Genomic DNA, 13,423 nt, shown 5'->3' on the forward strand with positions numbered 1-13,423 from the left:
CCATGAATCAAAGCTTGTTTCATTTGGCTGAAAGTCAGTTGAAGTAGCGGTGATGGTAACATTATTTTTAGTGTTTCTTATTTTAATTCTTCATTTTAAGATTTTGGGGTAGGTGGAAAAGTGTTTCTTTAAAATTGAGTATGGCCTACATAAGTAATTTTGACTGTTCATGTATGTGCACATTCCTTCATTCCTGTGACTTGAGTCCTGAGGTCCTAACGACCTAGTTGACCATGATGCCATCCTTAGGGTATTTATATTTCTTGGTTTGGCTTTGTTGGCTCCTCAGGTTATCCTACCCTGCGAATAGAGAAAAACGACCTACGAAGTGTCACTCTTCTGGAGGCCAAAGCTAAGGTGAAGGATATTGCAATCTCCAGGGAGAGGATAACTTTAAAAGATGTACTGCAAGAAGGTATTTATTATCTCAAAATAAGGTTTTCACAGAAGATTTAATGTTAGCACTAACAAATTTTTTTTTGTTTCAAATTTTAAGAATTTGATTTTATGTCTAAGGATAGAAAGCAGTGCATAATTTATTTCCTTTATAAAACTGGTTTTATTTCCCCCTTCTTTAGATGTTTAATTCAACTTAGTACAGCTTTGGTGCAAGTCTTGATCTTCAAGTATATTGAAGCACTTATATTAATGCTTGTTCCCTTTAAAGTAGATTTTCTTTCTGTTTAGTTCTTGTTTAAAGATGATCACAACCTAGCAGGCCTCTTTGAAATATTCTAAGTAATTTTCTCTCTGGCATATAGTGTGGGGTTCCAGCAGAAGGAGTGTGCTTAAGCTTTGGAGTTACACCCAACTTCCAGTTGCATTCCTACAGCCTTGGAGAAATCACTTCATATATTCTGTGTCCAATTTTCTCTTCTGTAGGTTTGGCTAGTTACGATGTGTTATTCTACGCTTAGGCTAGTTACGATGTAATGATGCACATTAAAAGAACCAACACATTTAGGTGTTTGATAGATATTAGTACCTTTTCCTTCCCCACTTGTTGTCCTTGCTTTGAGTTTTAGGATATTGTTTGGAGAGATGCTGAAAGAAGAGGACAGAAGTTAATAGTAAATACTTTGTTGAGCTCTTCAAGTTGTTAAATACTGAGTTACACTCTCCCCACCCCACCCCATAATTCAGTTAGGAATGTTTTGGATGCATGAGTCATTTGAATTTATCTGTTGGTTGGGATGCAGTAGGTCAATCACAGCTAATTGGGGACCTTGAACTGTCCCCAATGGCAAATAGTAATTAACAGAAGCAGATTTTTTGTGTCTGTTTTTGAATGTATGAGAATAGTCCATTTCTCTCCTTTGTCATTGTGTTGAGGCTAAGCCCAGAAATTCAGATGCCTCTGTGGATACCCCGCTGCTGAGCTTCAGTGCTCCTGGCTGTATCACTGGTTTATTTAGAATAATTCAGAAAGATTTCTCATGTACTTGTGAGATCTGGTATTTCTGAAAGCAAATTATTTTTTTATTTTTATTTTTAATTAAATATATTTTTATTTATTTCAGAGAGAAAGGGAGAGGGAGAGATAGAAATATCAATGATGAAAGAGAATCACTGATTGGCTGCCTCCTGCATGCCCCCTACTGGGGATTGAGCCCACAGCTTGGGCATGTGCTCTTGTCCGGAATCGAACCTGGGATCCTTCAGTCTGCAAACTGTTGCTCTATCTACTGAGCCAAACCAGCTAGGGCAAAAGCAAATTATTTCATAGTAACAAAGAACTTCTAACAGTCATTAAAAAAACAAAGATTTGGGTCTTCTTACTCCAGGGCTATAGTAATGTTGTTGATCACATATACCCTTGTTATGTTTAAGTTATATTGTGCCAGAAAGTTTTGTACTTATAATTTTATGAAGGTTATTTTATGATCTCTTTCATTTCTTTCCCATTTAGGTACTTTTGGGCGTATTTTCCATGGGATTTTAATAGATGAAAAAGATCCAAATAAAGAAAAGCAAGCATTTGTAAAAACAGTTAAAGGTAGGAATTTTTTCCATACTATTTCCATAAAGCTTTCCTGTCTAAGGTGGCTTATTCCAGCTAAATTCTGCCTTAAATTCTCAGTGTGTGCCAGACCTTTATAAATCAGTCCAGGTTAATTTAGCTCATATGGGACTATTAAAGAGTTTTGGGTAGTTCTCATTAAGGTTAGAAAATAGAAGTCTAATAAATTATGACCTTAAACATTTATTAGACATTACTCAGGCTTTTAGTTAAACTGCATCCACTTGACTTCATTATTGCTACATATAATATTATAGTTTTCCTAAGTTAAAAGTCTTTGGTTTTCACCCTTAAAAAAAACACATATTGTTTAAGGGGATGAGGGGGAATAGAAGAGCATAGGGGTGATAAATATTGACAGGAGACTTTACTTGGGGTGGTAAATACATTGTAAAATATACAGATGATATGTTATAGAATTATACACTTGAAACTTACATCATTTCATTAACCAGTGTCACCCCAATAAATTCAATTAGAAAAACATTGTTAATAATTTTCCCTCCTCTCTCTCCACCTGCCCAGTACTGAACACTATAAAGAAAAAAGATGAGCCCTGATTCAGTTGGTTGGAGTATCGTCCCATGCGCCAAGGGGTTGTAGGTTTGATTCAATTCCCAGTCAGAGCACATATAGGAGGCAACCCATTAATGTTTCTCTATCTCTCTCTCTCTCTCTCTCTCTCTCTCTTTTTTTTTTTCTTGAATCAATAGAAATATATCCTCAGATAAGGATTTTTTTTTTTTTTAAAAGATGACCCACTGTACCTTATGTGAATTTCCTTCCTCCTGCCCCTGCCTTTGCCATATATTGCTGCAGAAAATATCGATATCCATGTGGCCATGTGTGGGTATGTCTTGGTATAGTTTTGCATGAATAGCCATAGTTATACTTGGCTGCCCCAAGAGATACTACATTTAAAATTTTGAAAGATATTGCCAGATTTTTTTCTAAAAGGTGTATTGTAATACTAGTTTATATTTTCATGAATATATGGATAAATGTGATACCTACTTTTTCAATTATTGATTTGTATCAAAATTTTAAAAGATTTTTTTTTAATTGAAATTTTTTAGAGAGAGAGGAGGGAAAAGGGAGTGAGAGAAATATCTATGTGAGAGTGAAACATTGATCATGCAGCTGCCTCCTGCACGAACCCGACCAGGGATCAAGCCTAAAACCTGGGCATGCACCCTGACTGGGAACCGAACTGGCGACTCATTTCATGGAATGGTACCCAATCAACTGAGCCACACTGCTAGGGCATGATTTACATAAATATTTTAATTAGAGATTTCCTAACAAAATATGTTAGAATATTATTTATATATGGCTTATTCCCTAATATTAATAAATTAAATACTAGCAAGACTTTAAAATATTAGAATTTTAATTATTTATATTTGATGTTTCTAAGAGCTTAAATAATTCTTAGTATTTAAGAGAAAGAAAAATGTGGGATATTTTCAAAATTTATGTCTGACTCATATAGATTGAGATGACAAGATATTAATTTTAAAAAAACAAATTTAACATTTTGAATACAGAAATTGAGGGGAAAATTCAATTCAATTTTATGAATAGGAGGTGACAACTTTATGATGTTTACAAAGTTGGTTTGAGAGAACTTGTTTCTAAATTTACTTAAGGGGATTCATGGAAGGCATGTTTATTGTTTCTAAAAAGTTGGGTTGTACTAATCTAACAAAAATTCTTTGGGATTTGAATTTGATTATTTGAATTTAGCAAAATTGCTTGTTTAAGGGTGGTACAAACACACACTTTTTATCTTTTCTAAGTAGATGGTGTAACTCACTATATTGTTCAGTGTTATATTATTCACCCACTTTTTCTAGCCCCCAAAATAATTTTAAAGGTTAATATTTAAATCAGGTTCCAGCAGATTTTCTGCCTAGTTTTTGTTTTTGTTTTTGTTTTTGAAGGGGAGTGTCTTTATTGATTAAGGTATTACATATGTGTCCTTATCCTCCCATTCCTGCCTAGTTTTGAAGGATAGTGTACATTGTACTCTTCGTAAATATAAACTTTGAACTCTAAATTTAATAACCACTGCCTTTGGTTACACTTTCCCCATTTTTTAAGGAAACATTTCCCCTTAATTATGATATTTCTTCTGGGCTTTATAAATATTATTTGGACAGTTTAGAGTGGGCTGTTATTAATTTGTTCTGAATGAATCTCGAATTAACAAAAGAGATTTCTATGCAGAATTGGGTTGACATAGGATTGGAAGGGGAGAAAGAAGGAAATAATAGTGATAAGAAAACACAATGTGGATACTGGGACTGTTTCACAAGATAAGATTTCTCTTTCCGTATGTACTTGAGTTGGAGTCACTTGCTTGGTTCTACGCCTAGCCACTGTAATGACAATGTTCTTTTTGAGCCAGGCGGAAACAAGGGAAAGCACAGTGAGTCCTCAGCCAATATATGGTCATTTGCTTAGAAACAAAGAGGAAGTGCTTTGACCACAGCCCTCGCCTCCAGATTGTTAGAGAGCTCCACATGATTTTCTCTGTGATTTATTTTTTTACAATGTTATGTTTATTTCTTAATTAAGCCTACATGTAACTGAAAGTACTTTAACAAGTCTGTATGCTTTGTTACATGCTACACAATTAAAAGTGCAGCTTAACTGCAAAAATATATGTTTTGAAATGATCATTGACCTTTATCATAGGGCAAACTTTGTCTTAAAAAATTCATAGTTTTGCACAGACACTTAATAGATATTCCAATGTAAATTTCTAGAGATTAAAGTTAGGAATCTGAATATTTCACACAGGATTGCAAGATTGAATTTAATAAAATAAATGAATTAATTTGAGGGTTTTTTTTGTGTTAAGTTCTTATATAATAGCTAATCTTTTATAACTTGTGTTTTTTAATATGTTTTTTATATCATTTTGTTCTCATAGTTTTTACAATGTGCATTATTTTATGATATTCTTTTCAAGTGTATCCATCTTGACAATAGATCTTTCAGTATTTAAAATTAAAAGACTAGGACTAGACTAGAAAAGAGATCCAAGAAAATTATTTTTTCTTAATAAGTGGGTAAAATTATTTTTCTCTAATTCAATATTTTCTTAGTTCATCATCCAGTTCAGGTATCTCTTACTTAATAGAACATGTTTATATCAAAGTTAAGAACTGGAAAAATATTATGCATAAAATGACATATCCTGAAATTACCTTTTGTTCTATTTGGGTCTCTGAACCAGTTAATGGGAAAGTGGTATATGCTTACCAACTGATGTGAACCTCCAATGATTACTAGTTTTTTATCCTAAAATCATCCTGCCAGCCCCCAAATAGTCTGGCTATAATTTTGTTAAAAATTATTTAGACCTTAATCAATAAAAAAATTAAAAAAAAATTATTTAGATAACAGGAAGACTAATAATAAGAAACATCCTGTCATTTACTGAGTGATCCTAAATGTTTAGCAGTTTTTAGACAACTAGAGTTTATTTCACTAGACATTGGTGTGGATCACCGTTCCCAAAGAAGCACCAAGCATTCCACATCCTTGGCTTTTTGTCCACGTATTTGACATTCCGACAAAAGTCTTAACTAAGTGAAGCTTCCTGGAAAGGGGACACTAATAACAAGTCGTGGGAGAGGGAAGTAAATGAAACATCTGTTAGAGTTGGAAGTAAATGAAATTTGCAGTTTATCAGCTTTAATGAGTGAATGTGACATGTAATCCTAGAGCCTGAGCTCAGTGGTCCAGATTTCACTGTTGGTTCTGCATTTTACTAGGTAGGGGTGGGATGTGGATCTTGGCTTTGCCAATCTTTATATCTTCTCCTCCCTCTAATACTGCATTGGTCAGAAGCTTTATAAATTATTATTACTATTTTTACTGGTGACAGTACAAACTATTTTTATGGTTTCTTTGAAAAGTGTTTTTAAGGATATACTTTACTCGTTTTTAGCATCTAAGACCTTTCTTTTTAAATGTCACTCATTTTTAATTTTATAATGAAAATATACTTTTTGCTTACTGAAATGTTCTTTTCAAAGAGTGGAGAAATGCCTTCTCTTTAATTTTTTTTCTTATTGATTTGTATAAACTCTTTCAAAAAGGGGGGCAGAAAGGAAATTAGCCCTTTGTGTGCCTTATGTGTTGCAGATATTATTCCAGTCTGTTATTAACTTCTCTACTTTGTTTATAGATCCTTAATTTCTAATTTCTATGTAGTCAAATTTATTTTTAATGACTTCTGTTAGTGTTGACCTATTCAACAAGACACTACCTACAGCAATAGAATTTTAAGCGAGACCTTTTTAAATTTGCTTGAGACAGTTATTTACTAATAGCAGAGAATAGTAATGCCATCCGCATATATAGAATTGTCATTCAGGATAATGTCTTTTTCTTGACGTAGATCAAGCTTCTGAGATCCAGGTGACAATGATGCTCACTGAAAGTTGTAAGCTGCGAGGCCTTCATCACAGGTGAGAGGAAAAACCACCAGCACTCGCTAAGCATGGTGGCATTGATTTTCACATTTTTCTTTTAAGAACTTTGTGATGTGTTCTGAATCTAATAGTGTCTTTTTGGATAGTTTGGTGTGTGTGTGTGTGTGTGTGTGTGTGTGTGTGTGTGTGTGTGTGTTTCCTGAGTATAAAAGGGAAATGCATGCTCATAGCATAAAATTTAAAAATGCAGAGAAGTCTATACAAGAGCATGTGAGCCCACATCTGGACAATCAGAGCTAAGCATTGGAGAGTTTATGCATATTTATGTGCATATTTCCCTTTAAAAATAGAATAATGATAATACATGTGCTAAAAAACTTGGTTATGAAATTTTTGAACCTAGAGAATGCTAAAGTCAAGAATAATAAACACAAAAAGACTGGCTCCTAAATTCATTGTTAGTTATTAACATTTTGCCGTTTTTATTTGCATGTGTACATGTAAGTATATGTGGCATCTTTCTGTGCAGTTTTATTACCCCCTTGCCCCCCATGACTGTAATTATCCTGCAAACAGGTGGCTTTTGTGTCTTGCTTTCCTATGAAATCAGCTTTTACTCACGTTCTCATAACAGCTCTTGTTGACTGTTTTCTTGGCACGTGCTTTCCTATTGTTTGGGTGGGCTCTCCTTTACTTACTTTTTGGACATTCAAGTTGCTTGCAACTTTCTGCAATTAATATTAATTGTCCTTGCTCTTGTAGCTTTTTTCTTTATTAGACGTGTTTGGAAGCAGATTATGCTAAGTTAAGGAACAGGAATGTTTTTAAAGCTATATTATTTCTGTTTATTAACAATTTATTAAATGCTTGCTTTCTGTGATATAAAATATGAGGCATTAGGTGTAAAAATAAGAGTCCGTATTAGTTTTTGCCTCCTAGGAATTTCCAGCGTAAGGGGAAAATAATGTAATTATATAAAAAGTTACATAACTGTGGGAAAAACTAAGTTATTTCTAGGTACCAATTAGGCAATAAGGTGAAATGTATTGATTGTGCCATGGAAATTAAAAAAGGAGTAAGGTTGTTTTCCACTGCTTAGCTTTGCACATGACAGCAACGTTTAATGGTTGGTGGGATTCCTATATTAGAGGTATGGAAACTAAAGCCCAAAGAGATGGTTGCACGGAGAGTTAATGGTAAGTTATGGGCTTGGAAATTGGATTTTAAATACCATGTGATCAGCTAAGACCATCTTGGCTTTTGTGATAGTTTCGGCCCCTTACAGGCCTTCTTGATTGTCATATTCTTGTCCGCAGTCCGCATCAGGGCTTCTTCTTTTTTTTTTTTTTTAAGTATGATGATGGACAAAATCGGGTATTACCATAATATGCTCAGAGTCAAACATTTGTCTCTAATTATCCTTAGAGTAAAGATTTAGTGTGGCCAGATGTGTCTTCAGGGAATCCAGTCCACAGGAAGCAGCTTTGAGCTTATAACGTTCCCTATCGAGAGATGGCACCTATGGGAAATGTTGAAGTCTAGTTTAAAGGAGCATTTATAATCTTATATTTTTAATGGTAATCGTGTTTCTAAGTACATATGTTAGAGATAATTCTTACTTTATTTTAGGTTTTCTTTATTTTATTGCTTTTTATTACAAATAAGCCCCTGAAGTTTTAAGTTTCACTTGTATTTCTCCTGATTTCTGATTATTTTATAGAAATCTTCTTCCTATTACCCATGTGTGTATAGAAGAAGGAGAAAAGCCCATGGTGATATTGCCTTACATGAATTGGGGGAATCTAAAATTGTTTTTACGGCAGTGCAAATTAGTAGAGGCCAATAATCCTCAGGTGAGAAAATTTGCCAAATACCAGTTATTTACCAGTAATTTCTGATATTGTCTTTGAAAGCAGATGTTTACATTCTTAACTATAATCTGTGAAGGCCTGCAAAAAACCTCAAAGTGAATTAGATGGTGTTTATAACCTGTTGGTCTGGAGGAAGATTGCTTTATGATTCCTGCCTAAGGGTGTACACTTTGCTGATGCTGAAGTTTTTCTTTATACCTACTGTGTGTTTATTTAGAATCACCTCAAAATCTCCATAAACCTTCCTAGTCATTTCTCTAATAACTCTTGAAGGTACTTGAACTAGGTCTCCCTTCTAGGCATGGAAACAGGCCTATTTAGTCCATATTCAGAGCCATATTATATCAAAAGCTGGTGATGACTAGAGGGTGTATTTTTATTTGTATTTTTTAAAAAATATTTCTTTATTGATTTCAGAGAAGAAGGGAGAAGATGAGAGAGGGAGAAACATCAGTGATATGAGAGAATCATTGGTCTGCCGCCTCCTGCACACCCCCTACTAGGGATTGAGCCCGCAGCCCCGGCATGTGCCCTTGGCTGGAATCAAACCTGGGACCCTTCAGTCTATCCACTGAGCCAAGCCGGCTAGGGCTGAAGGGTGTATTTTTAATACGCTCGGCTGTAAGATGTCAGTCATGTAAGCGTGTCTTTCTCTGCACTGCTTGTGCCATAGCTGTGAAGCATTAGTCAGATTGCAAACACATCGTGATGGTTTGCTGCCACTGTATCTTGTAGCCCCATTAAGTTTGTTTCAAGATGTATAATAATTTACTTACTACGGTTGCCAGGAGAACATGGATTCAGAGGCTGCATTGATTCAGAGGCTGCATTGAGTATTTGGCTGAATACATTTGATATGCTTTGGAAACGGACAGGATGAAAGCTGGTTCCTAACCAATGGTTGGAGGCATCAGGGTGGAGAGGGCTGTAGGCTTGTAGTCGTTTAAAAATGGCCCCTAAGGGATAATCTCCTACTAAAAACTATTTGAAAAGAAAAGAACTGGTTAATGAGTAATAAGCATCTGAAATGTTACCTTGTGTTCAGCATTGAGCAGACACTTAGGAGCAGCTAGCTGCTGTGTATGCTGGATGCTGGGGAGATATACCTAACAGAGGAGAGAAGTAAATGGTAAATTATTTTACAGAGTAAGGACTATAGTAGATATAAGTACAGGGAATATATTCTTAGTCAAAAAGTAGCTTTAAAAAGAAAACAGCGTGCAAGTATTAAAAGTATTTTGGGATAGAGTGGGATTATGGAATAAAATAAGCAGCTGCCATCATAATTTTTGTGCTAACTGCAAACCTTGTCATCTTCTGTTCCCACAGGCAATTTCTCAGCAAGACCTGGTGCACATGGCGATTCAGATTGCCTGTGGAATGAGCTACCTGGCCAGAAGGGAAGTCATCCACAAAGACCTGGCTGCTAGGAACTGTGTGTAGGTGCCACAGGCTCATCACTGTCATCCAATGTTTAGTATTCCTTGGGTTTGGGGTTCTTTCCAGAAGTCACAGTGGGAATCATATTGTATTTACGAGTAATTATGACCTATATTTTTTAAATACTCTGATTGCATTTGATATTTGTATCTTTACTTTTTAGCATTGATGACACACTTCAAGTTAAGATCACAGACAATGCCCTCTCCAGAGACTTGTTCCCCATGGACTACCACTGTCTGGGGGACAATGAAAACAGGCCAGTTCGGTGGATGGCTCTGGAAAGTCTGGTTAATAATGAGTTCTCCAGCGCTAGTGATGTGGTAAGTGCTGGGGCACAGATTTCAACAAAATGGAAACAAGGCTTTCTGGTTTATTGTTGTTGTTGTTGTTGTTGTTACTAGAGGCCTGATGCACGAAATTTGTGCAAAGGGCTCAGCCCTCACAGCAACTGCTTCGTCTAAAAGGTCATCTGGACAGTCGTTCTGCTGTTCAATCTAATTAGCATATTAGCTCTTTATTACATAGGATTATTACTATTGAAATCTAGTAACTTTTCCCTGAAATTTTTCATTGAGAAAGCAAGTGTAGTTAGCTCAGTCAGCCAGTTTATGGAGAGAAGCTGTGACCCAAACCACGGTCCATCATTGTGTGGCCTCTCACAATAACCCCATGAGGAGCACTGTTAACACTATGGGGTAGGCAACTACAATTATCTCAGTATCTATTTTTTTATTATTTTATTTATTTTTTACATAGAGAAAGGGAGAGAGAGTTAGAAACATCGATCAGCTGCCTCCTGCACAGCCCCTACTGGGGATGTGCCTGCAACCAAGGTACATGCCCTTGACCGGAATCGAACCTGGGACCTTTCAGTCCGCAGTCCGTCTCTCTATCCAATGAGCCAAACCAGTTTCAGCTTGATTATCTCAGTATTAAAGGTAACAACATTGAGGCTTAGAGAGGTTACAGTATTTGATTATTCTTATTTTCTTATTGAAGTCTCAGAATGACCAAGTGGTTGGTTCCAAGATCACAAAAATTTACTGCTTTCTTTTTTAAAATGACCTCTTCTAAGTATTACGACCTGTGTAATTTATAATTCCTCAGATGTCACTCTTTCCCTCTGTCAGCTTCTGGGTGGTCTGCCCACTCGAGCAGATCACGAAGTGGGATTCTTTATACTTAGTAAAGTTCAGTTTCAGAAGTCACATCTACTTATGGATATTTTGCAGGCATTTTTAAGTTCTGTCACTTTTTAATCTGTTTTGAAAGATGAATTTATTTTCCTGTCTCTTTATTGTAGTGAATATTCAGAGGTTAGCTTAAACTGCAGATAAGGTAGGTATAAGTACAAGCAGCTATGGAAACATATTTTTGGTTACAAAGTAGCTTTTTAAAACATTCAGAGTGTAGGTATAAAGAAGTATTTTGGGATAGAATGGGATTGCAGAATAAAATAAAGATTTGTGCCCAACTGGTGTGGCTCAGTGGTTGAATAGTTGACCCATGAATCAGTAGGTCATGGTTTGATTCCCGTTCAGGGCACATGCCTGGGTTGGGGGCTTGATTCTCTGGGGTGTGCAGGAAATAGCTAGTCAGTAATTCTATCTCATTGTTGTTTTTCTCTCTCCCTCTCCCTTCTTATCTAAAATCAATAAAAACATACTTTAAAAAAGAAGCAATTGCTATCATAATTTTTGTGCTAACTGCAAACACTGAATGATCAGTGATATCTGTTAGTGTTACATGTGAAGTCCTAAATAGAATAATTTGTTTCAAAGTTACAACTGTAAAAAATGGGCTTGCTATGTTATTATATATTGTGTCTCATTTTATTTATAGTATCGAGTTAACCTTTTACTTCTACTAGTAAGTGTGTGTGTTTGAAGAATTATTCTTTTAACGCACTCTTTCCCTCAGTGGATTAGTGTCCTGTGGCCGCTGTAACAAATTACAACCACCTTGGTGGTTTGCAGTGACAGAGATTTATTCTCTCAGAGTTGAGTTCTGGAAGCCAAATGTTTGAAATCCAGATGCAGGCAGGGCTCTGCTTCCTCCAGAGGCTCCCAGGCAAACCTTCCTTACCCCTCCCAGCTTCAGGGGCGGCTGCCGTTTCCTGGTTTGGGGCTGCCTCTCCCTGCTGCATATTCAGGTCACTCTCTCCTCCCTGTGTGTTTGTCTCTCAAAACTCTCTCTGCCTCTCATAATGACGGATATGATTGTATGTAGGACCCAGCTACATAAGCTAGGATAAGCTCTTAGTCTCAAGGTCTTTAACTTAATCACTTTTTTTTGCCACATAAGATAATATTTACAAGTCTCAGGGGTTTGAATGTGGACATATCTTTGGGCCATCTTTCAACGTGCTACATTCAGTAATTGAAATTATTTAAGACTTCCATATTGAAAACCTGATATTTTAATTTGAAATCTTTGACATTAGAGTGAGTTGATAAGGGGAGAAACCCTCTCTTGTTAATTAAAATCTCATTACCTTTTCTTCTTTTTTCAGAGGTGAGGTTAGCTATTTGATAATAGGGTGCCTTTTTTATATACCAAGTGTCCTGATTAAATGTGTTCACTTGATGTGGGTGAACAATTTACTTACGTTGTCTTTTGCCTTTTTTCTGTTAATTAAGGTCTTGTGTTGTGCATATCTTCAAAAGACTTTGTTTTAACTTAATTTAAAATCAACCATTCTCAGGAAGAAAAACCGACATATCTGACACTTGTCATATGGGTGATGATGAGGAAGGGAGGTTTTCCTTGAGGAGCAGCTGCACAGGTTCACGGTGGACAAAAACTGGCTTCTTGTTGCCATGGCCGTTCCAGCCAGAGGCCTGGGTGGAAACACATCCAGTCTCTTAGATCCGAACCCTAAGGGCTCAGCTTGTGTAGCAGTGGGGAACGAGGCCTCATCTGTTTTCTCAGAGCTTCATAATAGAATAAAACTTCTCTAACGTTGTCAAGAAGTTACAACTTCAAGTAAAACCGTACAAATATGCAAAGCATCTAAAGAAAACGTGGAACTTTTCTTTAGCAGGGAGGGTTGCTTTTTTGTTGTTTTTGTTTTTTCTCAAATAACATAAAAAGAGAAAACAGAATTGGAGTTTTGGCCAGCACACAGCTGCTGTATTGAATGACAGTAAGGACCAAACTGTACATGTTTTTAGGGTGCTTGTTTTTAGGGTTACCAAATCTTTAGTCAGGAGTTCTGAATCGTAGCTGGAATTCTTCACCAGTTTCTATATTAAGCAAAACTGTTTATAGGGTATGTGTGTGTGTGTGGCGGGGGGGGGGGGGGGGGGGGGGGAGACACACACACACACACACACACACACGACAGGTTTAACTTTGGCTTTAAAACAGTTCTTTTGTGGTTTTGTAAAAATATATTCTTATTGGTTTCAGAGAGGAAGAGAGAGGGAGAGATAGAAACATCAATGATGAGAGAGAATCATCAATGGGCTGCCTCCCGCATGCCCCCTACTGGGGATTGAGCCTGAAACCTAGGCATGTGCCTTGACTGGGTATCGAACCCTCCCAAAGCAAAGGTTAATAATATTTGTAATAACTTTGTGAGGGACAGATGGTTACTAGACTTATTGTGGATCACTTCATAAGGTATAAAATATTGTGTC

At 36.2% G+C, this 13,423-nt stretch overlaps 1 protein-coding gene across 2 annotated transcripts in view; it reads left to right on the plus strand.

Moving 5' to 3' along the window:
- The window catches only part of RYK (receptor like tyrosine kinase), an 82,388-nt gene that overhangs the window by 53,261 nt on the left and 15,704 nt on the right, over nucleotides 1-13,423 (plus strand). The window contains exons 8-13 of one of the 2 annotated variants that reach the window (XM_084902139.1): nucleotides 281-415; nucleotides 1,910-1,996; nucleotides 6,435-6,504; nucleotides 8,189-8,321; nucleotides 9,669-9,778; nucleotides 9,943-10,102. In XM_084902139.1, coding sequence (XP_084758265.1) covers nucleotides 281-415; nucleotides 1,910-1,996; nucleotides 6,435-6,504; nucleotides 8,189-8,321; nucleotides 9,669-9,778; nucleotides 9,943-10,102 — 695 coding nt within the window. The remainder of the gene's footprint in view (nucleotides 1-280; nucleotides 416-1,909; nucleotides 1,997-6,434; nucleotides 6,505-8,188; nucleotides 8,322-9,668; nucleotides 9,779-9,942; nucleotides 10,103-13,423) is intronic. The other variant, XM_084902140.1, reaches the window with a different exon arrangement.

The sequence above is a fragment of the Pipistrellus hanaki genome (assembly GCF_964339955.1).
Source record: "Pipistrellus hanaki genome assembly, chromosome: 13".
Taxonomy (NCBI): domain Eukaryota; kingdom Metazoa; phylum Chordata; class Mammalia; order Chiroptera; family Vespertilionidae; genus Pipistrellus; species Pipistrellus hanaki.